This window comes from Exophiala spinifera, assembly GCF_000836115.1.
Source record: "Exophiala spinifera strain CBS 89968 unplaced genomic scaffold supercont1.6, whole genome shotgun sequence".
Lineage (NCBI taxonomy): Eukaryota > Fungi > Ascomycota > Eurotiomycetes > Chaetothyriales > Herpotrichiellaceae > Exophiala > Exophiala spinifera.
The window spans coordinates 451427-475761 of NW_015622518.1; the positions used below are offsets into that span (position 1 = coordinate 451427).

The following is a 24335-nucleotide window of genomic DNA, read 5'->3' on the forward strand; positions in this document are numbered from 1 at the left end:
CTCACGATCACAACCAATTTCCCAAGTACATGAGGGTCGTTTGGTCTATGAAGTGATTTTTGGGGGGGGGGGGGCTGAGAACTAGAACCGGGGCTAAAGTCGGTGTTCAGTCTACGTATGGCGAGGTATCCGATGTGAAGGCGATGTACTCCTGACAAGGTTAGTAACTGCTGCCCAACTATGCGCCCCGGAGCCATGGACAGTTCGGCACCCAGATAGCATAAAACGGACAAAGTGAAACCTTTCACTGTTGTACATAGCAACCCGTGAGGGACGACGTCGTCACACGGGTGGATACTGGTCGGAGCTCGGAAAACTCGCCAAATCGGGAAGGCACTAGAGCGGAAGCGGTGAGCGACGATTTGGAATATGCCAGGCTTGAGGACGGTGCTATCTGCCAGCAATCCCATTTGAGAGCGGAGATCGACTGTAGAGGAAAGAGAAAGATGGGAGATGAGAGGTGGTGTTAGCGAAGCTCGCAATGAATTTTCAGCTCGGGCGGAAGGCGCCTCATGAAGCTCTATCACCAGCAAATTAACCGGAAACGCAACTCTTCCATCCAATCTAACAACGCTGTTCTGATCTCTGGGCCATTCGTACGCCACTTCACTTCGCGCTGTCCACGACCTTCCGGAAGATCTTCTGCCCGTTCACCACGTTCTCCAGCCGGTCCACCAAGAAATCTCTTTGTCGTCGGACAGCCGTGAAATTGAATAGCCACTTTCGGCGCTAGATCATGGATTCATCGCCTCGTGACGTGAAGCGGATCGGGGAAAAGATCCTATCAAAGTCTGGAACCAAATGGCGCATAATTACCTGCGATGCCACATTTTGGATGAATGTCTTTTCATCCCAAAACTTGTTAGGATTGAAAGGTGAACTCTGACAAGTGGGGGGCAAGTCTTTCTTACATTGATATAGTAAGCACGCTATCCGAGATGTACTCATGCTTCAATGTAGCACATCTTGGTCGATCCTGGGTTAGAGCTGAGCTACTACTGTATTCGCATTAATCGAAGTTGGGGCATGGTCGTCTTATTCTTCTTCAACTGTCGCTGAAGTCCTCCTTTTGATTGTAGTCTTAACATTCACTTGGGTTCAGTTAGGTCGTTGTTGTATGGTATCGATGGTAGTAGATGGAATCTGTTTTCATCTCCACAAGCGTGGCGAAACCGGCAATCCCAAAAAAGCTGTAGGAGAGCCAACGTGTTCCTTAAGCACAAAAACCAAAATCCGAGATACAATGAATGCCGGTAAGGCAGTAGAGATCACGCACGTCATGGCGGTGAGTGTATGCGTACGCTAGTGTCAACACCGAAGGAACAGAGTATTGAGATTACTGCCAACAGAGGACTTGTACAGACAGCACCAGGGAGCGAGAACGCCCAAAGGAGGTGGAGATTTGACCGTCTCAAGCTAGCTTGCCGCAAAAACTGCTAACTGCCTTGATCGGAAACAGTCAAAATTTCTTCTGCAGTTTGGCATGGCTTCTGGCTCTGTGCATCATATATGAGATAAGTGACGTGAACAAGTGTCTTTTCATCTTGGCGATAGTTGAGATCCACGAGCACATCGCAGAAGCGAAGCGACGGGCGACTGAACACTGCAGGCATGTTTGGGACGTCCAAGGTAGCTATGCCTTCCTCCAATTCAATAACTCTCGCCGCAACGCATGTCAACTCGGCTTTTTGCCACAAACCCTCCCTTACACCTGCCAGGCAAAGAAGCTCCAGAGCCTTCCGCCGGATGGTGGGCTGGCGACACTTGCATGCCGTGAAATAGAGCGCTGGCAAGAAGGAAGGCTCGAGAGAGAAACGCTTTGCTTCTCCTATTGCAGTAAATTTTGCGAGACCTTCCTCTGCGGTGGTGATCAACTGCTGGAAATCTTCGACGTGATCATCATCCCTCATCTCCGAGGGATTCATACAAGCTACAGTTCGGATTTTTGTGATCAAGTATCGGATGATGAGACAGTACCATGCTGGCGTTCGACTGAAAGGTTGCAGATCTCTTCTGCCCATGAGATGTTGAGTTCTGCGGCGCCAATCTTCCAGAAGCTCAACGACTGGCTCCTGCTCCTTTTGAAGGATAGCAAGAGTTGTTGACGCCTCGAAATCAGAAGTGGAATTTACTTGTACTTGATACGCTCTCACTCTCAGACTTTGGGTCAACGCTGTGATGTCGTGAAGGGCATCTCTAGCGGCCTCGACAGTGTCAAAATTCCGAAACATGGCAGGAGGGTTCACTCGTGGACGGGGCACATGGCGTCCAAACATATTTGCAAGCAGCCAGAGGCGGTCGAAGGTTTTCAGCAGAGTTCTGTCTATTGCAGTTGTAGACGACCCTGATGCTGATGGGGCCCCAGCAATCATCCAGCAACCTCTTGATATTAGCCCAGCAGCATTGATGCTGTTCATCCGGTAGGCTTCCAAGCAGAAGAAGACCAGACAGGAAATGATGGCGACATCTATCCTTTGATCTCTTGGCGGTCGTTGAAGGAAAGTCGAGAAGGCCGCAATGCTTTTATTGTAATGGCGCAGAGCCTGGCTGCAATGAACGCAGGTGCATTCTGAGATCTTGTCGGACAGATCGAGGTGTCTGAAGAGGAAGCCCAGGGCAAAGGCGCCATGGCGGACTGTTGGCTCGACATTTGCAAGTTGGACAACGAGTTTCTGCCACAGGTCTTGGTCGAAGGCACCGCCGAGGGTTAAGGCTACCTTGGAAACGTAGAAGTCATAGGCCTGCCAATCCGCCTGTGTAGCCCGAAAGGTAGAAAGCAGGGCATTGCTGGGATTGAGGAACAATTTCTCCTTAGATGGGCTAGGGGTCGACGTTTCGATGATGAGCAGTTCGTATCCCTCGCAAGTGAAGCCTGCCTTTTGACATCTTGCACAGGACGGTCGACCTAGATCACATTTGACGCGTCGCCTTTTGCAGGTGCGACACGCCGCATGTGTTCGTGGAGCGTGCCTGCCACTTTTCGCGACAGGAGGCATGTAGCAATGTATGTCGAATGTGAGGGCAACATTGTGAACGACAAACGAAATCAAAGAGCGACAATCCTTGATAAGAAGCATGAAGTCCGAAGCGGTTTTCAGCAAGTGGGCTGCCTGATTGGCGCTATTCCCAATGAGGCAAGCCTGAGTTCCCAGGAGACATACTTTATAAGAATTGGCGCTTGGCCGGTTGAAATCTCCAATGACGAGACAACTATGTGCTGTACCGCGCCTGGATCAACATCTGCTTAATCATAATCCTTGCTCCGCGACGCACGATTCAACCGGCACCCTGCTGCACGGCCCGCCCAAGGGTAAGGGAAAATTCAGGCAGCATCCCAAGGGCAGGGAATCTGCCAGGTTCCCTGACTCCTGTCTGAAACAGATGCCTCGTAGAGGTAAGTAGAGCCGATTGTGGGATGCTACTGTAGGTCTCTTTACTCATGGAGCGGTCAGGGAACGCTCAGTTAAAGCTCAGCAGCAGCCTTCGCTCACCATCTAGGCCTAAACCGTAAATGGCAATTAGGTGCATGTTTGCAGCATTAGTCCTGTTCTACTGGCTCCAATCTTACCTCGTCCCTCGTTACTACCTATGCCGAATCTACCCGTCGTGCTGCATAAGCATGAAGATGGACTTGTTAAGATTACATGGAGTGCTTCACGCTTTCAGGCCCCCCTTGAGGCTGGCGACTGCGGAGTTACACGCTTACGCACCGAAGATTCCAGCTTTTCACCCATAGTGAAGTCAAACTCTGAAATCAAGAGAAATCTTTCTCCCAGCCGCTCCGACCAAATACAGAGCTACCACATGGGGTGGATATACGTCAGCGGACCATGAACGGCCATGGACCAAGGACGCCATCGCCAACATGTGGTCGTCGTCCAAGACGGTGTCGGCGCTGGCGGCGCTGGCGCTCATCTCGCGTGGTCTTGTCAATCTAGACGCATGTCTATCTAAGTACTGACCAGAATTCGGCGTCAACATCAAAAAGCTTGTGCCGTTACGGCATATTCTCTCGCATATATTTAGCTACTCAGGCTAACGAGACTCTATAACACTTGAGTAGCTATATAACCTTGATCTCGCGACGTCGCGACTTACGTCGCAGAAACCGTTCTAAGATCTAGGGACGGCGTCGGGCTATCACTTGATCTTGATGGGCCATCTGATTAGTGGGCTTGTGCTGTGTGTGATGGATTAGTCTCTAGGGTCATTCATCGTAGGTCAGACAGCTGGCCCACTGGGTGCTGACGAGTAACTCAGCGCGTGAGAGGCAAACTGAGGGCGCGTTGTGAACCTTATCCCGCCTCCGCCGTTGTCTCTAGATTTTAGTAAGCTAGATCTAGATTCTGCGACGGTAAAGGCGTTCACAAACTCAGTTGTAAACATAGAGATAGTGTATTCACCCACATAGTGAAGTGTCAAGTTAGGTGCCGTCAACGATCATGGCAATGCGCGCTCACTCGCCTACATTCTCTTGATCGTCACGCTTGATGAGACTGTAGATGGCCATCGGGTGCTAACGCCCGAGATCGTCGAGCGCATCTTCGACGTGCGGACCGACGACACCGACGTCGTCATCGGCCTTCCGCTGTGCTTCGGCGTTGGCTTTGGCCTCGTGTAGGGCAGCATGCTGACCTCGGTTCCCTTCTTGCCCAACGGCGGGAAGCGGTGTTTCCGGGGCGGGTCGGGTGGGAGCGTTCTGCTCATGGATATCGAGCGGAAAGTCACCTTTACCTGTATCAGTAACAAGATGAGAGATGGGATTATGGGGTCGGAAAGGACGGCTGCATCCGTCAAGGCAGCATACGAGGCTTTGGTGGTTTGAAGGGTTTTATTAGCCGGGTAGCTGGAGAGAGCCTGACCAACTACGGGACATAAGGGGAGGCGGGAGGGAGGGGGAGAAGGAGAGAAACTCAAGATTCGAAACGAGAAGTAGAACATATAACGAAAGGTGATAGGCATAACATGATATTACGCCAATATCACATGAGGTTATTTTCATCACTTACTGTATATATCGTCATTCATGGCGGACGACGAGCTCCCGCCTCCACGTGGTGTCCGCTGGGAACTCTCAGAGAAACAGTCTGGCTGTCTCAGCGCCAGGAGGAGCTCAACCACGCGGTGACACGCTCATGAGCAACGCCCCGAAAATCACCCTCCGCACGTCAGGAAACACTCAACATACAGCCCCAGTACACGGGAAGAGAGTGGTGTCTCTTCCATGTGCGCCCCTAGATGAAATCGATGGACTTCGCCACTCCATCTTCCTGCCCGACTATGGTTTACAGTATCGGAAGCCTGAGGAGTACACGATGACGAGGTCGCTTCGTCGGCGTCGCTCAAGCCTGCTACCAAATGGCTCCGATTCGAAGTTAGATCCTGAGGTTGTTTCTTAATGGAAAGTCGCGAGGTGAAGTGTGATTTTAGCGCCGGGTTCGGTACTACTTATTCCCGGTTGCTGCATTGGCTTACATGCTCTTACGTATATATAGCGGCAGGTCGCTCCCTCACTTTTAGTTAGTCAATTAATTCTCGTCACGCCGCCACAACCACAGAAGGCTATAATCACGTGCTCGGTGCTGGTCTCGATGTGATTGTGAAAAGAGAACTTGTCATTCTACGAGGGGGTCTGGGGGACTGTCAGACTATATAGGGTTCGAAGGCGTACGGAACCGTACAGGCCCGTACGAGGTCCTTCGAATCGATACCGTCAAGGGTTCGAGGGCGTACAAACGTTACTCCTTGGCACCCGTCTTTACATGTCTTGGCGCGCAAAATAATCACATCGACTTGGGCTCTGAATAGTTTTGATCTAATGACAGCTAGTATAAGCGTAATGAAAGTGGTACAATTTACATGTATTCATAGAATCTCAAGCTGATTGGATAGCTTACTCTGTTCCAACCAAACTACTTCTGGTAAAGCTCATAGTGCTAAAAGAGTACTGTAGATCCCGTTTAGCCACCTCCGTCTCCGTCTTTCTTACGGCCATAACCTCCGCCTTTCTCACCACGTTGCCTTCTTGTAAGTCAGCGTCTTTGTCGCTCCCCGCCGCTCTGAACACGTCTTACTAACAGCCTGGAATTGTCTTCATTCATTCGTACGCACGTACGGGAGTATACAAGGCCGCATGGTGGACTTTGTGTGCTTCATGTAAATCGGCATAAGAATAAAGTATGCCGCTGTTCTCCTCATACTATATATAAGTCCAAGGCTGTTCTCATCTTTCTTGAGTATCGTAGACTGGATCATCCTATTTACCTGACATAACGTTGCTGCCTTTGCAAGAGAGAGAGAAAGAAAAACAAAAAGAAGAAGAAAAGAACAGCCTTACCACCCGCAAACATGGCTTTTCAAAGCATTTTGCCTCCATCGACCAAGCGTCCGAAATCCCAACTTCGTCAACGATCCCCTAACCAACAATTGCTCTATGTAAGTCTCGATGATCTGGGGCTTTGGGACTGTACCAATATGTGATGCTGACGCTTCTTGCCCCGGCACAAGTTCATCCGCAATACATTTTCCATCTCAACATGGCTCCTCATGGGCGCATTGCTCCAGTCTCTGGTGGTCTTCATCGTCCCACGGTTCTACGCCATGCTCCCGTCGATCCTCATCCTGGGCGCACGCCTCCTCGACACGCTCGCCATAACGTACGGGTTCAAGCGGAACCCGTACCTCGAGGGTGCCATCCACGGACGGACGTCGCCTCAGATCCCCGACGAAGACGGCACGTTCCACGAGGACTCGTCGGCGGAGAAAGTGGTCGTGTTTTTGCTGGGCTTCAAGTCGAACCACCCGATGGGCTTCCTCACGCCCAAGGCCACGGCGGTCGGGACGTACTTCAACAAGATGGTGAAGGACCTCGAGAAGAATTCCCCGGACTCGGGGTACTACGGCGGATCGTCGTGGCAGAGCCAGGCCGCCAACGGGGCCCCCGAGAACCTCATCCTCTCGTACTGGCGGTCGACCGAGGACATCCACAAGTTCGCGTACGGCCCGGTCCACCGCGAGGCCTGGGACTGGTGGAACAAGGTCATCAAGGACGTCGACCACATCGGGATCAACCATGAGATCTTCGAGGTGGACAGGAAACACTGGGAAGGCATCTATGTCAATTTCCAGCCTACGCTGCTAGGTGCCACGACGTATCTGAGAAAGGGAGACAAACTAGTTGGTGGCACCGTGGAGGATCAGTGGATCTCGCCACTGATCGATGCGAGGAAGGGAAAGTTGAGAAGCAGTGCCGGGAGGTTGGGCAGAGATCCCGCGCAACTGTATGATCAGTACAAGGTCAAGGAGAAGGACGTCATGGTTTCTTGATCGGTGGCCGGTACGAGAATGAAAAGTGTTTTGTGTGTGTGAGAGAGAGCATAAGCATGGGTGAGAGTGAGTGGGTACAAGTACCAGTTAGTGCGAGGATGAGCCCTTCGGACAATTGAAGATTGACAAGGGCCAAGGTAATAGGTTTACAAACACCGTATAGCAATGCCCGTCTGGATAGTAAGGAGTAGGTGTTGTTCTTTGGGCATCTTTTGTTTTGCTCATCTGCTCCTCGTAGATTGATACGGAGTAAGGGAAAGAACTTGGCTATACGAATACGGATACGAAAACGAAAACGAAAACGGATTATCTTGATCTTCCGTACTCGCCAAACCTTCCTCGTCTTCGGCTTCAATGAGCCTCGGTACTTTTCCCTCATCTCTAACTCCCTCGACTTTCCCCCTCAAATTGCGCCCCAGAGGAAAAGACTCCAGCTTCATCTCGCCCACTCTCGACAAGACTCCTAGCTGGAGGAGTCTTGTTGATAGGCTGGCTGACGAACTCACTCTTTACCGCCCAGACAATGAGGCCTCGGGGGCCTAAATTCGTACAAAGCCAGGACCATTATCCGTGGCATTCCCAGATTCCACGTTCTCGATGCCACAGAAGGACACAAACAAGTACATGTCATTAGTAGACCAAAATCGTGCCACCAACACGCCCTTCACTTTTCTACCCTACCCCTCTAGCTGCTTGCCGTGGATGAACTTCTTCTGTCTCGTCGTACGCGATACTTGCAAAGCCATTGCTGCTTGAAAACAGTCCAAGCAAGGTACAGGCAGATACTGCATATTCTGTGTACGCACACCCGAACCCGAGTCCATCAACCTTGTCAACATACCTCACGCATCACAAATATACCAAGGACGTTCATCCAATAGATAGATATACACCCGGCCACCACCATCATCACTACCACCACAACAACCATGCCGTACGAATCCCGCTGGACAGTCGACATCCCCGACTGCTCTCTACCGACATTCCTATTCAAATCCCCCTCTGCACCGCTAGGGTCGAAACGATCTTTCTCAGATGCCGCCCGTCCCGAGACTCACTATCTGACCCGCAACTCGTTCCGTCTGTGGTCGCAGCGATTTGGTCTTGGTCTACGACGGTCGCCACACTTCCGCAAGGGCGACCGCGTTCTCTTGTTCAGCAGCAACGACATGTTCGTGCCCGTTGTGTTCATGGGAATCCTCTGCGCGGGGGGCATCTTCACCGGTGCGAACCCGACCTTCACCCCTCGCGAACTGGCCCACCAACTGCGCGACTCGGGAGCGACCTACCTCCTCTGCGCCGACGGCAGCATCGACACGGGCATCGAGGCGGCCAAACTTGCCGGTCTCGACGCGGACCGCGTATTCGTCTACAATGCGCATATCTACGATGGTCCCCAGCCGCCGCTCAAGGGTTGTCGGTACTGGGGCGACCTGGTGGCTCCCGCAGAGGACGCCAGGGGTTTCGCGTGGGACGACCTGACAGGGCCCGGGGAATGCGACACGACGCTCGCGCTCAACTACTCTTCCGGAACCACGGGTTTGCCCAAGGGCGTCGAGATCACGCATCGAAACTACGTCTCCAACTTGATCCAGGTGACGCTGATATCGCAGCTACACCCCGACTACGAGGCTCGCAACGCCCGCGCGATCTGGCTTTGTTTCCTGCCCCTGTACCACGCGTACGGACAGACGTTTTTCGTGGCAGTGTCGTTCCATCGTCAGGTCCCCGTGTACGTCATGCCCAAGTTCGACTTTGAGAAGATGCTAGAGTACATCCAGCGGTTCCGGGTGACGGATCTGGCTCTCGTGCCGCCCATTGCCGTGCTACTGGCCAAACATCCGGCCGTGGACAAGTACGACCTGAGCAGTGTGGAGACGGTCGGCAGTGGTGCGGCCCCCTTGGGTAGGGACGTATGCGCGCAGGTTGAGAAGAGGTTGGGGAGAGGTATCAATTTGAAACAAGGATGGGGGATGACTGAATGCACATGTTCCCTTTTAGGCTGGGACATTATGGCAACCTCGACGTCGGCGGCCGTGGGCGAACCCAACGCCAACTGCTCGGCGAAAATCGTGTCTGAAGAAGAGGGAGGAGAAGGCGACGACGACGGCCATCGAGAAATCACGTCCCGCGGGCCCCAGCACGTCGGGGAACTGTGGTGTCGCGGCCCCAACGTCATGAAGGGGTACTGGCGCAACCCCAAAGCCACGGCCGAGACGCTGACGCCCGACGGCTGGCTCAAGACAGGGGACATGGCCTACGTCGACGAGGCCGGCATGTTCCACATTGTCGACCGGAAGAAGGAACTCATCAAGGTCAAAGGAAACCAGGTCGCCCCCGCGGAGCTGGAGGCGTTGCTTCTCGAGCACGACGCCATCGCCGACGCCGCCGTCATCGGCGTCCCGACCGAGGATGGCGACGAGGCTCCCCGGGCCTTCGTGGTGCGCCAGCCCGGAAAGAACGTGACTGAGGACCAGGTCAAGAAGTTCGTCGAGGCCAAGGTCGTCAGGTACAAGTTCCTCAAGGGTGGCGTGGAGTTTGTGGATGCCATACCCAAGAATCCCAGTGGGAAGATTCTGAGGAGACAGATCAGAGATGGCGCGAGGGAAAAGCTACGGAAGGAGAAGGCTCAGAAGAGTGCAAGACTATAGTTCTCTAAAGACCAACAACAAAGACATTATTTCTTATCATACAAGGTTCACGACCCAAGAAGGTTGGAAATCGCAGAGCTTAAATCCTGAGCTTGTTCGGTATATACAGTACTCATGTAGAAGAAGTGAGTGACCTAGACCTGGGTAGGCACTGCATAGATAGACCATCAGCTAGCACCCTACACATCTCAGATCTGATATAGAGACCACACTGTTTGTTACATTACTATCACGGAGACGGGCCGGTGAGTGAGTATTCGATGTATTACTATCTAAGCCTCACACACTCTTTTTCTCACTCTCTCACTCTCTCAATCCCCCAGGTACAACCGTCCGGTCATTAATTAATAGTGGTGGGTAGTCCATCCGCTCCTCTGAGAACAGTGGACACCAACTAGCCAAAAATCTATCCGTCTACTCGTACCTAGCTACCTACAAACCCACCAGTATCTAGATATCAATACCCACCTCCACCAATTATCCCCCTCTTGTCGATTTGCATCGTCCTCTTTGGGATCTGATCCCTCCTGACCAGCTGATGTTCAATGTTCCTGAGCACATCCGCATCGCGAGGACTGTACTCGAAGCCGTCCTCGAAGTAGGTGCTCGCGGTGCTGAAGTCGCCCTCGTCGTCCAACCGGTCGATCCTGCCCAGGAGCTTCTCCAGGTGCCGCAGGGCCACCCCGGGCTGGTACCCGGGCACCTCGTGGCCGGACATCTCGACGGTGCAGAAGATCAGGCCCCGGTCCTCGGTCCACTTGCCCAGGGTGCCGTTGCCGGACTGCGCCACGACGCCCTGCGGGTAGTACGGCACGACGAGGTCGTTGTCCAGCGGCTTCGAGAAGCCCTGCTCGCCGTTCCACGTCAGGTTCTGCAGCGCGAGCAGCGACCCGTTGACCATCAGCACCATGTCGAGCGTGCCGTGGCCGACAATGACGTTGTTGGTCCGCTCGATCACCCTGCCCAGCGGCCCGCCGTTGCTCGCCGACGGAAGCGACCGGTCGATGCCGTCGGCGAACACGTCGGTCGCGTTGCTGCATATGCTCCAGTCGTACGCCGACCCGTTGCCCGCCGTCGGCGCGTGGATGGCCTTTTGCACGTCGGCCCGCGTAAAGTACAGCTGCGGCGACCCTGGCGCGTTGGTGTGGTACGGGTCGCCTATGATGTCGCCCGGGTATGGACACGGCTGGCCTACGTAGTAGATGTTGAAGCACGGGTTGAGTTCCATGATAGCTGTAAAAGACGAAAGCACGCGCAGGAGCGCACCCCCAAACAATTAGCACACGGAAATATGAGTCTGACCATGGCTGACGAGCGTGGGAAAGAAAAAAGCATTACCGTGCCAGACTTTGGTCACCGTCACATGTGAGGGTCATGTATGTTGTTATAGTTTGGAAACAAGGCAAATAAGCCCAAATGGAGGAAAATGAAGCAAAAGTCAAACCAGACCAAACCAAAGCTATCGTAGTGACTTACCTATTTCAATAAAATAGTTCAGATAACAATCCTCGTTCCCGAAACTACTTTCCGTCGTTGACGTGGCGTTGAGTTCCAGGATCTTGGGGATCTTGATAGGCCCCTTTGGGGGGAACGTGTTAGCTTGTTCCATCAGGTCGTGGAACCCGCATTCTTTGTTCAAGTCGTTGAGAGCTTCAAAATCGGCCTCGTCGAATGGGAACCTGTGGGAAGTGGTACATCAGAACCAGGAATCACTTGGCAGGGCATTACCTTGCCGTAACGGTCGAGGCCTGAGGATCATACAGATTCTTATTGGCATTGATAAACTCGACTGCCGGGGCAGCATCACCCAGCGTCCTATCGCCCAGGATTGGGTCGTAGATCAAGATACCGGTGACGTTGTAGTAGTCCGTGGCCTCCTCTCCGGTGGTGTTGAGCATTGCTTCGGCGATGTACGGCACCTATACGTATATGCATGTCAGTTAGGAACTTGCATCTCTCCTACAGGGGTCTCGGATCCGGGGGGGCAGCGGATTTTCCTTACATAGTTCCCGGCATAGCTTTCACCCGTGATTGAAACTTTGCGACCTTTCATGTCGAACGTGTCGATGAAGTTCTTCCAGAATCCCAGAAACTGTTGGGCCACGCCGACTTCGTCTTCGTTGTCGCCGTCTACACGGTAATGTTGGTCAGCTGAATCAATTGACCTGGAGAGCTGTGGGATTTGAAAGGCGTCGAGTGAAATAGAACAGTGTAGAATGTGGTACAACATCATACATACCACCTTTGGCTCCTGAAAAGGCTGTTCCCGCAGGTTGTTCGACCCAGATCACATTGGTCAAGTTGGTCCACGAATAAACATTGCGCATCGGGGCTAGTTGTCCACTCTGCCAACTTATGGGACCATTTTCCTGCAAGAATCCCATGAGTGACGAACATCCAGGTCCGCCATTGAGCCAGATGACAATCTCGTCGTCAGCCGCCTCGTTCTCCGACGGGACAAACCAGAAGAAGAGTTCTCGCCCAGCTTTGTCTCCTATGGGCATCAAACCCGAGTAACTCTCGCCGATGTCGAAAGGGATGTCGGGCAAGTTAGCTCCATCTACGGCGTACGGTTGAGTTTTGTTCGTAAGGAATTTATGAGTCGATGTGTCGTTTTCTGCCCGGCTTTGTAAGGGGTGCGGTATTGCGGAGATACCTGTCGACAAGCCCAAGATGACAAGCGGAGCCAAGGATGAAAAGAACATTGTGTTGGTCAACTTTGGCCCAGTATTCAAGAAAATGAGAGTGTGTGTCGTCGATGGGACAAGATGTTGTTCTCAGTGGTAACCTGGCAACGCAAAAAAGGTAGTCTGGAAAGTGACCTACCGCGACAAAGACAGGGTGAGAGAAAAATACGAGGTTCATAACGAGAACATATAATTCTAGTGAGTGCATTCGATTCGATAGTCTGAGTAAGATAGAACGTCGCAACGGCTCACCATGGGCTCGTTGGCTGGTTTTGGAAAGCTAACTATGAGCCATGTTTAGAAGCCGCTTTCTTGGAATAGACTATCCGAACTTGGACACTGGTATGACTCTCTCGAAATCATCGATCTCGAATCAGCTGCGTCCGATGCTAGGAATGGAAAGATGTGTGAGCAAAATGCCATCACAGACCTGGAGCGGCGCACCTGAGGGTTCGCGGGACACGCCTGGCCAAGCAACAATATATTGCAGGCTTCGAAACGCCCCGTTCACTAGTCAGGTCATCTTAGGAGCGCTTGTTTGAAGAGCACGATTGACTCATGTGACCTGAAGATCAAATTAATAGGATAATTCTGCGTAAAACGTTGAATATTCATGGTTCAAGTTCAAAAGGGCGAAAATAATCTGTGGGGGGGTGGTTGGTGAGATGATGGTGGATTGAAGCTTGGATCATCAATGGGCACCACGCCGATGAAATATTGGACTGACGCTTTATTTGGAACACCACTAGTCGTCCGACGACTCTGGACCAGGATGCTGAAAAAGAGAGGGAGAAATATCGTTTGTCTCCTCCTCAAGAACATGGTTAAATTGGCGGAACGAAACCGTGGTTTATAAATATATCAGTCTCAATGGGACATTCCAGCACATAAATCAGATCGTTTCGTCTCCAAAGGTCTCACGATCCCGCCCCGGAATTCTCCCTCGCCCTCCTCCTATCCTTTCGAGCCACAAAGAACCACGACAACAGAATCGACGTGATTGACACTATCAGAAAACACAAACAAATTATGTATGAGACATGATAAGTCGGTCCAAATACTGTGCTGTAGACGTGAGGCCCGACAATGCCTCCGAACTGAGCCATCGCATTCGTCCAACCGATGCCAATTCCTGCTCCGACCGTCCCTTCGAGGGCGCGAATCCGTTCAGGCCAAATGACAGGATATGCGGAACCGGCGCAAGACACGGCAACAATGAGTGCGAGGTACTTGACCACAGGGCTGTGCACGGTGATGAGGATGATGTAGCATATTATTGTTGTGCCCTCGACTGTCAACAATGTTAGTATCGATAGCTTAAACCACGAAAGGTAAGAGCAAAGAGAGCATACTTGAGACAGCCGTCGTCCATGGACGAATCCATTTCTTGTGCAGAAGTCGACCTAGTGTGTTGAGCAAGATGAAGCACGAGACGTACGGAGGCTATATTGAGGCTGTGTCAGATGCGTTTGATATCGCTGTCGTGATAAGTAGACAGCACTTACGATATTCATCAGCTGTGACTTGGCCGTTGTAGTGAAGCCAAGCTGGTAAATGACGGTTGGCAGGGCGTAACCGATGCCGAAGCCGCCGATACCATGCGCGAGCCAGTAGAAGGTGAATGTGTACGTGGTCGGGTCACGCAAAAGAATCTTTAGCGACGACCAGTCCCAATTGCCCTTCTTGCCCTTCGGCGCAGTTTCGTTCAATCTCTCGGCCATGAAGGCTCGTTCCTTTTCGTTCAACATCCGCGCCGTTTCAGGGTAATCCGGGAGACCGAAAAGGGCGATGAAAGATAGGACGATTGCTGGCAACCCTTCGAGAAGAAAGAGCCAACGCCATCCTGCGAGGTTGCCTTTCCCATCAAGGTAGCTTATTCCAAAGGCCAACAAACCACTCAATGCGCTTGAAAGCTGGCCGACCGAGTAGAATAAGGCGATCCGCCAGGGGAGCTCTTTGGGCTTGTAGAAGAAATCCATATGGTAGAGCACTGCTGGGTACTATTTTGCTGTCAGCAGTCTGACGGAGGAGATACCTCTGGTATTAGGGACGGGTATGTAGACTCACAAAACCAGCTTCGGCTGCTCCAATGGCGAAGCGGACACACATCATCCCCTGGAAACTCTGGACTGCTGCTGCCGAGCAGGCACAAATACCCCAAGTGAGGATTAAGACGAACATCCATCTCGAGGGTCGGAAGGTCTTCAGCAGCAGCGTATTCGTGGGCTCAAAGATCAGATAGCTGTAGGAGAAGATCGACAATGTCCATGCCCACATGCCAGGTGTCAAATGCAATTCCTTTTTGATGCCCGTTCCATGTTCAAGATTGATAATGGCAGCATTGGAATAGTTGGACGAGTCGATGACTCGGAAGATGTAAACCACTGAGTAGAAACCAACAAGCCAAAAGTCAATCTTGCGTTTGACTCGTTTCTCGAAGCTTGCATCCACAGCAATTTCACTAGACGCATCAATCTGACTGTCTGAGGGCGATGATGGCACTTGAGAGGTGAAAGTCTCCCCGGCTCTCTTATCGGTCGACATTCTGGTCAGGACAAATTTAGGCTGTCGGGGAATGACGGCCAATTGATTCCTAATCGATTTTCCACGAACTACTGACTGACCTGCTCATCCACAAGGAAAAGGATACATCATGTCGTGGCCCGCGTCGCTGGTATTTAACCAGCGAACGGCTATACGGCTTCTTCGTCACGACATCGGTGAGCAAAAGGCGTCACGTCGAACAATGACCATTTGCAGTCAAGTTCAACGGGTCTAGATTCGCATGATAGCGAACCATGGCCTCTGTATTGGATCAGACTGGTAGTCAGGACTTTTGTGATAGCCGTATATCCAGAAACTGCGGGCCTCACGGTGTAGAAACCGAGCAACGTCCAGAGAAGCAATATCTTGGTTACCGCATCCCGCCCGGGTGTGGGTTTGCCAACCATTCGGAAAGTCTCCGACAGGGGAAGACTGACAGGGGGTCGTTGTTTGCTGCCGCGAGCACGCGTCTTTAGCACAAAGCACGCAATCAGCGTGGGTGGTGGTGGCGTCCAAGACAGACCCGAGGTCTTGCGTCCCAATATGTACTTTCAAAACACCCCGCACTTTATAAAGAGATAGCAAATGCCAGATATCGAAGCAGTGCATCCTTTCTCACGTCTAGTCATTGAAGTCGGTGGTCCTGGAGTAGTTGATCAACGCTCGGAACCAACACCAACATGGCACCATCTGCGATTGAAGACCCCGTGTCCCAGGTATCTCCCGGTCAGATTCTGGTGAAGCCATGGAATCGTCCAGCCCAAACCAAGGAGAACCTTGATTGGGCCCCATTGACCAAGATAGATCTATCACGCTTCGACCAGCCTGGTGGGAAGCAAGAGCTGGCCAAAGAGCTCTACGATGCTGTTACTCGAGTCGGGTTCTGGACCGTCATCAACTCGGGGATCGATGATGCTCGGGTCCTTCGCCAGTTCAGCATTGGAAACACTTTCTTCAAGGAGCCGTTGGAGGAAAAGCGTCGATTTCCGTGCAATTTTGCCGAAGGCGAATATTTTGGTTATCGGGAGAATAGCCGCTGGATCGGTGATACTGGTGTCAAAGAGAACATTGAAATGGTCTGTCGTCGGCCCCCGATAGGTGTGCATCCGCTTACTTCAATCAGCTCAATATCCCGAAAGCCATTCCTGCCTATGCCGAGGTTGGCAAGCACAAGATAGTTCAAGAGCATTATGATGAGATAGCCACTTTCCACCGGGAGCTCTGGGAGAAGGTGATCCGAAAACTCTTCGTTCTAATCGCCATTATTCTGGAACTACCAGAGGATTACTTGGTCAAAGCTCATGACTACGACCAGGAGTCGGACGATCATCTCAGATATATGATATACAACGTCAGAACTCAAGACGAGTGGGATCGTGCGCAAGCCTACTCCAAGGGAGGGCACACCGATTTCGGAAGCTTGACGCTTTTGTTCTCGCAGCATGTCGCCGGCTTGCAGATTCGAACTCCCGAGGGAGACTGGAAGTGGGTTAAGCCAGTCGAAGGTGGTATAACATGCAATGCTGCGGATACTCTGACATTCCTGACGAACGGTAAGTGGATGTGGTTCCTGAATAGCGGATTTATACTCATGGTTCGGGAAACAGGCTTCATCAAGTCCACCGTCCATCGCGTAGTGACTCCACCAAAGGATCAGATCCAGATCCCACGTCTAGGGCTGCTGTATTTTAGCCGGCCAGGCGCAAATACACCGATGAAGACGGTGCCATCGCCACTTTTGGATCGTTTGGGTCTTCTCAGCGCCGAGGATAAGGATGAAACCCGGAATGTTCCAACCGGTACCGAGTATGTGCGAGCTCGTGTTAAGGATGTGCATTATAAGACCGTCATGGAAAAGCGGGAAGGCACGTCGTTCGAATTCAACGGATTGAAAGTGCAGAACTATTATGAGTAAGAGTACCAATAGCAGCAGTGCTACGCAATAGCAAATGAGCAGAATAAAACAAGACGCGAACCTTAGCCAGAGGGCATGTAAGTGTGGACGACTCAGTGCCGCGTCACTGCGATTCTGACATAACAGTATGGGCCCGTTGATGGTAGAGGGTCTCGGCCGCTGGCTCTGGGAGGGGCCCTGGAGGAACCCTGTGAGACATCACGTCTCCGCTAAGCTCCAGACCTTTGCATGATGTATCGGAAAGTTACAGACCCGTGCGTGGGAATCGCCGCATTTAAAATTAACATTTGGGAATAATTCAAGCGCTCAACTCACGGAAAATCCCTTCATGCGAACCTGAGCTTATACAGACGCAAAAAGAAAAAAAAAACTTCTAGCTTTTGGCGTTACTTTGATGCTGTACAGCCACCCTGGCTCCACATCTTAACAGACTTCACTGTCAGGCCACGAGCTGCGCCCTCTCCCCAGGTTGGTAGCCAGGTATCCCGACCGTCCCAGAATTCTCGTGGAGCCTTGAGACTTTTATCGCCCCAGGGTTTGTTGGCGATGCCATCCTTGAAAAAGCCAGTGGTGCTCCCGACAGCCACGTTCAGAATGAGGTAGAACGGCTGATCGAAGGGACTATTTCTATGACCTGTGCCGGCCCACGGGTTGTCCAGCGCGGAGTTATTCACAATGTATGAGCCGAAGTTTCCAAAGTCCCACATGTTTTGATGCGTTGTAAATTTGGTGAACATGACTTGCTAGAGGGTTTTATCAGCATGGGTGTCATCCGTTTGGGAACCTCAAAGTATACCTACCACTAGCCGTGTGTCCATGTACATAAACAAATACTTCTCCGACCATTCAAGACCAAATGTATGGAAGGCTTTGGAGTAATCCGTACGTCGCAGGTTATACTTACCCGAGGCTCTCCAAAATGCATCCACGGCGGGAACAGGGCCCCAATGGATAGTGCTGGAGACGCTGTCACGACCATCGGGGTATTGGGACCCAGGATTTCCTCTAAATTCCGCGATATCGATCTCACCACTAGCAGGCCATGCTCCATATGCTCCGACTCCATGCGGGCCTTGAGGCTCAGGCATCATCCAGATCGCAGGCCAGAGCCAGTCTCCGACGGGTGCCTTGGCCACGACTTCTACGCGGCCATAAGTGATGTTCTTCCGTTTGGAAGTGTTCAGGCGTGCGCTTCTGACCGGGTTGATAATTGCGCCGGATGTTTCATTGCTGCGGATCGAGCAGTCGTTAGGATTGCCCGAAACTGCCGTGCAAGTTCCATCTGTGGTCAGGTTGAGCACGTAATTGTTGTTGAGTTCTGCTGGGGTGATATTGGTGCTCTCCGTCGTTAATGTAGGCACGATATGAAGCCCTTCAGCGTCGACATATACGTTATCGGAATCTTCAGTTGTCCACTCAAATGACCCTGTGCCGAAGCCTCCTCGTTGAATCTCGAAGTTCCAAGTATTCTTGTCCAGCGTTTTGAAGTCGTCTTCCAGGACGAGACAATACTCAAAATTAGAGACCTGTTTGAAGCTCAAATAGCATAGGAAAGATCCTATGATGACACCGATGAAAAGCGAGACATAGAAGATCACTCGCTCCCAACGTCGACGAGGGTCCCGTTCTTCTAGCCAAGGTTTAGGATAATCCGAACCTGTGAGCCTCGACGGCCGGAATTTCCTCCGTGGAGGAGCGAATCCAATCTCATTATCGAGGTTTGTTTGGCTTGACTGTCCTCGTATACTAGGGGTTACGATTTCATTGCGAGCGCTTGTGAAGGGGTTTAAGCGCGAAGAGGTGGAAGTCGAACGGGAAACTGTGACACTCATGACGACTCTTGTAGAACGGCTATGTCGAGAAAGAGGACGAGGATGGCTGTTGATCTGTCGAATATGTGACAATCCCGGAAGACTAAAGTCTACGCAACAATCCGATCGACAAGACTAAGGCTGTCAACGCTCGGGGATTGTCGCTATGGCCCCGAAGTCATTGCAGTCATTGCAAACCTGTCCGAAGTACCACTGATGTTCACATATATTTACGAGCCCTCGGACAGCGGATGTCGTGGGTTGTAGGCGGGTCAGTTATGCAGTCCGTCGCTGAATTAGGCAGGAGGATGCGTGGTTCTCACTTATATAATTCTCACAACGAATGCCGCCGAAGCCTTATCCCGGAAACACATTCCCAGAGTTGCTGTCGAAAACTGACGCACTCGAAAGCGGTATGGTTGGGCGGTTGTTCTGGAAGCCATTCCGACTGCATGCATGAGACACGGCCTTGCAGAATAGCCCACGGAGCACATGGCCAGATCCAGCCCGTGTCCGGCTCCTATCGCATTGGTTGAACGGAGCATGCTGCATGCAAGGCCCCGAGTAGATCGATTTTGAGTTTTCTCGCACCACGATCCGCCCTTCGCTTAGCTTTGGCAACGGGGCATTAGACCACTTTGGAAGATATATGGAAGAGGACTAGCTTCCATTCCCCGGCGGATTCAGCGAAGGTTTTTGTTCACGTCAACCTCTGCTTTCTTTTGCGCCCAAACCCCGTGGCGGACCACCATGCCTACGTCCGAACACGCTCGCGAATAGGGCCGATGGGACGTCATTTTACGGCCAGTGTGAGCATCCGAGCCCCTCGCAGAGTCAAACATGAGCCGGAGAAGCTTGGATCCAAGCCGCGCCGACGAGGCTTTTCTCCCTCCAGAGTCTCCTCTGGGTTGGGCCTGTTCGCGATACACCCGTACGTCCAGAACGGCAGATTCTACCGAAGAGCTCACAGGAATTCGTTCCAGGGAGCGCTGCGCATGCTGCTCCACCGTCGCTTAGGGAGATGCACCCTGGCCGCCCGGCTTGTTCGTTATTCCATGGGTCGGTTGCTTCCAATCCGGCGATATCACATCGCAGCATAGCAAAGTGGATCATGGTTGTGCTAGTCTGGTGAGGCTCTCTGCAGGTATCTTACTGTTACGTCGTTTTCGCCTATGCTATCCGGCCAATCGACGATCTTAAGCACTGCAAGTATCTCAATGGGACCTCGTTTTCGCCTATACCATCTAGTCAATCGACGATGTGCGGCAAGTGAACTGGTCTTTCCTTTCTGAGAAAGGTGGACGAACCGTCTCTTCGGCTCCAACGCGCTGGACCTGCAGGCTCTTGATATGCAAAGCTTTGGCCTCTCGTCCCATCGTGCACAATTTGCACCATTCTAGGCATGAATCGGCTGCGCTGGTCTCAATCTGCTAAGGAGATCTAGGTAAGCCCCGGTATTTCGAGATGTCATGCTCGTAGAATAAGTATCCTCAATACCCCTGCTTGAATGCAGGAACTAAACTCCTATCCACTTCCCTTCTGTGCCGTCTGATCATCACTTCTGTAACCCTGTTCGGATTGAGTCAGACTCTATTCCCTTCGCATTTAAAGCATGGAGAACTCCTCCCTGGAACAGTTGCACGAGTTTGGGCATCCTTCTCCTTCCCCAGCCCCCAGCTTTATACAGAGTCGAGCAGTATCTCGTTCTCCGTCGAGCATATCTCCCAGAAATTCGGGGAGAAAGACAGAGATAGTAAGCCAAGTCGGACTCTATCTGTCGCCTTTCTGACCATTGCAGCTTGCACGATATCTATTCCGAAAGTGTGATCAACAACAATGGTTTGAAGTCGGCGATCAGGAGCCTTATGATGGCTCATACTCAGACCACACGGGAATCATCCTTCGAGGAGAGGGAGGCATGTACTCTTGCGAACCTGCTAGCTTAAGCAACGAATGCGTGCGTGCAGCTAGCCATTTGAACGTCTCATCAGTACTCTGTATGAGATCCGGAGCTGTTCTTGAACTTCTTGACGAGATTTCTTTGGAAGACACCCATGTAAAGCTCGGCAGCTCTGGGATAAATTTGCATGTTATGTCAACTGTGTCTGACATCTCCCACTGTTCTCTTGAACTGCGGCCTGACATGGACTTGCTCCTCTGCAAGAAAGAAAAGATCCTGCTCATCCTCGTCGAGGATTATCAGGTGCTGATGAAGCGAGGCTGGTACGTGGAAGATTTACTGATCGAGCACATCTATGGCAATCAGGCGCTTGAGAGCTATCCTCAAACCGCTCTCACAGGATCCAGAAGCGCTACAGAACACTTCAATAGCAGAGTACAGGATCAACGACGAAGCAATACCCAACTTTTGCCCTGCGTACCCGAAGCAGCTCTCAAAGATCCCGCCACGAAAGAGAAAATCAGCGTCATCCAGGCCGCACTTCACAAAGAAGAACACGCCGATGAGATCTTGGCTCCGGAAGAAGAGGGACGAGAAGCACCCAAACGCAGGTTACTCCTGCGGCATGCTACCATGGTCTCGATGGCGATAATTCTGGTCGTTGTTGTGGAGATGGCTTGCGTTGCCAAGATGGTGAGCGAAGTTCAGCTGGATCGCAGCTTTACAAGATTCGCTCTTCTTGCTGTCGTGCCGATCTTTGGCATCTACTCTCTGTTTTTCATGATTGTGGTCTCTGGCTCGCTTTGGCAGATCTTCGGTTCCCTGTCTTCGTTGAAGCAGAACACCAGGTACTACTCAGCTATCGCTCCCAAGCCTGGCCGGTATCCGGACCTTGAACTGCCCCACATTACAATCCAGATGCCTGTCTACAAAGAAGGACTCCAAGGAGTTATCATTCCAACGATTACATCCGTGGCGAAAGCTGTAAAACACTACGAAGCTCAGGGTGGAAGCGCCTCCATCTTTGTCAACGATGACGGGATGCAGCTTGTCAGTGAAGATTTAGCAGATGCACGCAAGGCCTACTATGAACTCAACAACATCGGCTGGTGCGCCCGACCTCCACACAAGGAGAAAGGCAAGAAGAAAGGCAAGAAAGCATGGGGAAGGAAATCGGAAAAGACCCACGACGAAGAAGCCGGAATAGCCACAGCATACTTCCTCCGCAAAGGTCAGTTCAAAAAGGCCAGCAACATGAACTACTGCCTGGACTTCTCTCTTCGCGTTGATGACCAATACCTTTCGATGGTGAAAACAATCTGCGAGGAACGCGGGTGCACCTCAGACGAGTTGAGCTCCGAGGATGAGCAACAGATCTACCAGCAAGCACGCGACCGTGTCATTGCGGATGATGAGGGGCGCACCTGGGCTGCAGGAGACGTCCGAATTGGTCCGATCATTCTCATCATTGACTCGGATACCCGAGTGCCCGAAGACTGCTTACTCTATGGCGCCCTGGAAATGCACGAGAGTCCCGAGGTAGCATTGATTCAGCACGCTTCCGGAATCATGCAGGTGGTGCACAATGCATTTGAGAACGGCATTACCTATTTCACCAATCTAATCTACACTTCCATTCAGTTTGCCGTTGGCATGGGAGACTGCGCCCCATTCGTTGGTCACAATACCTTTATTCGCTGGGACGCCTTGCAGTCCGTGGCGTGGTATGACGAGGAAGACAAGTGCACCAAATTCTGGAGCGACAGCCATGTCAGTGAAGATTTCGATGTGAGCCTGCGCCTACAGATGAACCACTTCGTGGTCCGCCTTGCTACCTATCATGAAGGTGGCTTCAAGGAGGGTGTAAGTCTTACCGTTTACGACGAACTCGCTCGGTGGGAGAAGTACGCATACGGCTGTAATGAGCTGGTCTTCAACCCACTCTACAAATGGCCGTACAAAGGTCCTTTCACCAGACTGTTCTGGCGCTTCTTGTTCAGCAACGTCAAGATCACAGTAAGTTTTTCATGATGAGGGGCCCGGATGCGGTTGATTCTACCCGACTAACCCGTGGCGTGCAGAGCAAGATTACAATCCTCTCATACATCGGAACATACTACGCTGTCGCTTCCGCCCTGCCTCTTTCGTTGGTGAACTATCTCGTCGTGGGATGGTACGCCAATGAAATCGATCAATTCTACGTGACATCCTGGAAAGTCTGGGTTGGAATGGTGGTCGTGTTCAACCTACTATCGCCAATAGGCTACGCAATGCTCCGGCACCGCCTGGGGAAACAGACTTTCTTCCAATCCCTTTTCGAGAGTATCAAATGGGCGCCCATGTTCCTGCTTTTCTTCGGTGGCATTTCCTTTCATCTTCTCAAGGCGCTTTTGTGCCACTTTTTCAATATCAAGATGGAATGGACGACGTAAGTCAAGCTACACAAAACCTTTGTGCCTTCGAATGCTCCAATACTGACAGTATAACAGAACCGCCAAAGAATACAACGGAGGCTTCCGAATTGGACTAGACCGAATTGTTCGAGACTTCAAGTGGATGTACGGTGTCATCATGTTGCTTGCAGGAGGCATGATCTACTTGGGTAAGTCTCGGCACTGTGACTACCATGTCCCACCACGTCCAGCACGGTAGATTTGTTGGACTCTCGAGAGCCCGCTAACCCTTTCTCAGCTTGCTTCGCGCCCTACGGATGGACCATCACAGATTTTTCAGTCATTGTACCGCTGGCTAACCAAGTCGGATGCCATGCGTTGATGCCCTTTGCCTTGGGGCTTTTCTAGTTCACAATGGCCTTCTCCATATTTGGACTTCGGGACACAGGACCCACTCGGGACTGGAAAGCACACTTCGCGGGTTATTTTCGATATGAAATGACTTTGTCACTCCCCCCCAACATTTAGTTGTTCAGAAGTTACGATAATCATGCCACAAGACATGATTGGTCTTTCAGGCGTCATTGTTCTCTCTGCCGGCGAGATACATCCGAGCCGTGTGAGGCTTGCCGGCTTACTTTGCCATCGATCCTGGAATTATTGCCATGGCCCGGCGAAGTTAGAAGTTTGAAGGTTGAGCTTGTTCAGCACCTCGCATGGCCATAGCTCAAGCTTTGCGGCTCAACGCTGCTCACCACGTGACCCATGCGCAGCCACCAATTCTGACGAGTTCGCTGATACAGTACGTAGTAGTAGTGGTGAGCGCACAGGTCTGCCAGGGGCCGTCCTCAACGGTTGGGACAAGCCGTGCCCGCTGACGAAGGAGGGTGAACGAAGAACTTCAGTCGGCCGGCCGAACCCAGTGAAATGCGACGTGATTGGGTTCCGCGCCTCCGGTGCTGGCCATCAGACCTCAGCATGATCCGGGCGCCCCGTAGTCTGCAGATTGCCGAACAAGAGCGCAGCCAGCGCGACCATAGCTCTCCAGTCTCGCCCGCACAGTGAGCCCGAAAAAAAAAAAATTTGTTACATTCCACATGGATATCAT

At 51.9% G+C, this 24335-nt stretch overlaps 9 protein-coding genes across 9 annotated transcripts; 4 read left to right on the forward strand and 5 right to left on the reverse strand.

Annotated features, from left to right (window-relative positions):
* Positions 1–1436: 1436 nt before the first annotated feature.
* PV08_08082 (uncharacterized protein) lies at positions 1437–2996 on the reverse strand (the record flags this gene model as incomplete). The annotated part of the gene is made up of 1 exon (XM_016382408.1): positions 1437–2996. One exon carries the CDS (start codon positions 2994–2996, stop codon positions 1437–1439), a length of 1560 nt encoding a protein of 519 aa, XP_016233111.1.
* A 1520-nt stretch (positions 2997–4516) lies between these two features.
* On the reverse strand, positions 4517–5028 carry PV08_08083 (uncharacterized protein; the record flags this gene model as incomplete). Its single annotated transcript, XM_016382409.1, has 2 exons — positions 4517–4734; positions 5010–5028. 2 exons carry the CDS (start codon positions 5026–5028, stop codon positions 4517–4519), a joined length of 237 nt encoding a protein of 78 aa, XP_016233112.1.
* A 1320-nt stretch (positions 5029–6348) lies between these two features.
* PV08_08084 (uncharacterized protein) lies at positions 6349–7326 on the forward strand (the record flags this gene model as incomplete). The annotated part of the gene is made up of 2 exons (XM_016382410.1): positions 6349–6435; positions 6508–7326. 2 exons carry the CDS (start codon positions 6349–6351, stop codon positions 7324–7326), a joined length of 906 nt encoding a protein of 301 aa, XP_016233113.1.
* A 929-nt stretch (positions 7327–8255) lies between these two features.
* On the forward strand, positions 8256–9977 carry PV08_08085 (uncharacterized protein; the record flags this gene model as incomplete). The annotated part of the gene is made up of 1 exon (XM_016382411.1): positions 8256–9977. One exon carries the CDS (start codon positions 8256–8258, stop codon positions 9975–9977), a length of 1722 nt encoding a protein of 573 aa, XP_016233114.1.
* A 457-nt stretch (positions 9978–10434) lies between these two features.
* On the reverse strand, positions 10435–12682 carry PV08_08086 (uncharacterized protein; the record flags this gene model as incomplete). The annotated part of the gene is made up of 5 exons (XM_016382412.1): positions 10435–11210; positions 11454–11656; positions 11739–11896; positions 11980–12107; positions 12217–12682. The coding sequence occupies 5 exons, from the start codon at positions 12680–12682 to the stop codon at positions 10435–10437; spliced, it is 1731 nt and encodes a 576-aa protein (XP_016233115.1).
* An 899-nt stretch (positions 12683–13581) lies between these two features.
* Positions 13582–15208, reverse strand: PV08_08087 (uncharacterized protein; the record flags this gene model as incomplete). Its single annotated transcript, XM_016382413.1, has 4 exons — positions 13582–13955; positions 14017–14107; positions 14170–14664; positions 14732–15208. The coding sequence occupies 4 exons, from the start codon at positions 15206–15208 to the stop codon at positions 13582–13584; spliced, it is 1437 nt and encodes a 478-aa protein (XP_016233116.1).
* Positions 15209–15888: 680 nt separating this feature from the next.
* Positions 15889–17123, forward strand: PV08_08088 (uncharacterized protein; the record flags this gene model as incomplete). Its single annotated transcript, XM_016382414.1, has 3 exons — positions 15889–16284; positions 16332–16761; positions 16816–17123. The coding sequence occupies 3 exons, from the start codon at positions 15889–15891 to the stop codon at positions 17121–17123; spliced, it is 1134 nt and encodes a 377-aa protein (XP_016233117.1).
* Positions 17124–17509: 386 nt separating this feature from the next.
* On the reverse strand, positions 17510–18955 carry PV08_08089 (uncharacterized protein; the record flags this gene model as incomplete). The annotated part of the gene is made up of 2 exons (XM_016382415.1): positions 17510–17866; positions 17924–18955. 2 exons carry the CDS (start codon positions 18953–18955, stop codon positions 17510–17512), a joined length of 1389 nt encoding a protein of 462 aa, XP_016233118.1.
* A 2122-nt stretch (positions 18956–21077) lies between these two features.
* PV08_08090 (uncharacterized protein) lies at positions 21078–23635 on the forward strand (the record flags this gene model as incomplete). Its single annotated transcript, XM_016382416.1, has 4 exons — positions 21078–22850; positions 22916–23262; positions 23324–23436; positions 23526–23635. 4 exons carry the CDS (start codon positions 21078–21080, stop codon positions 23633–23635), a joined length of 2343 nt encoding a protein of 780 aa, XP_016233119.1.
* Between the last annotated feature and the right edge of the window lie 700 nt (positions 23636–24335).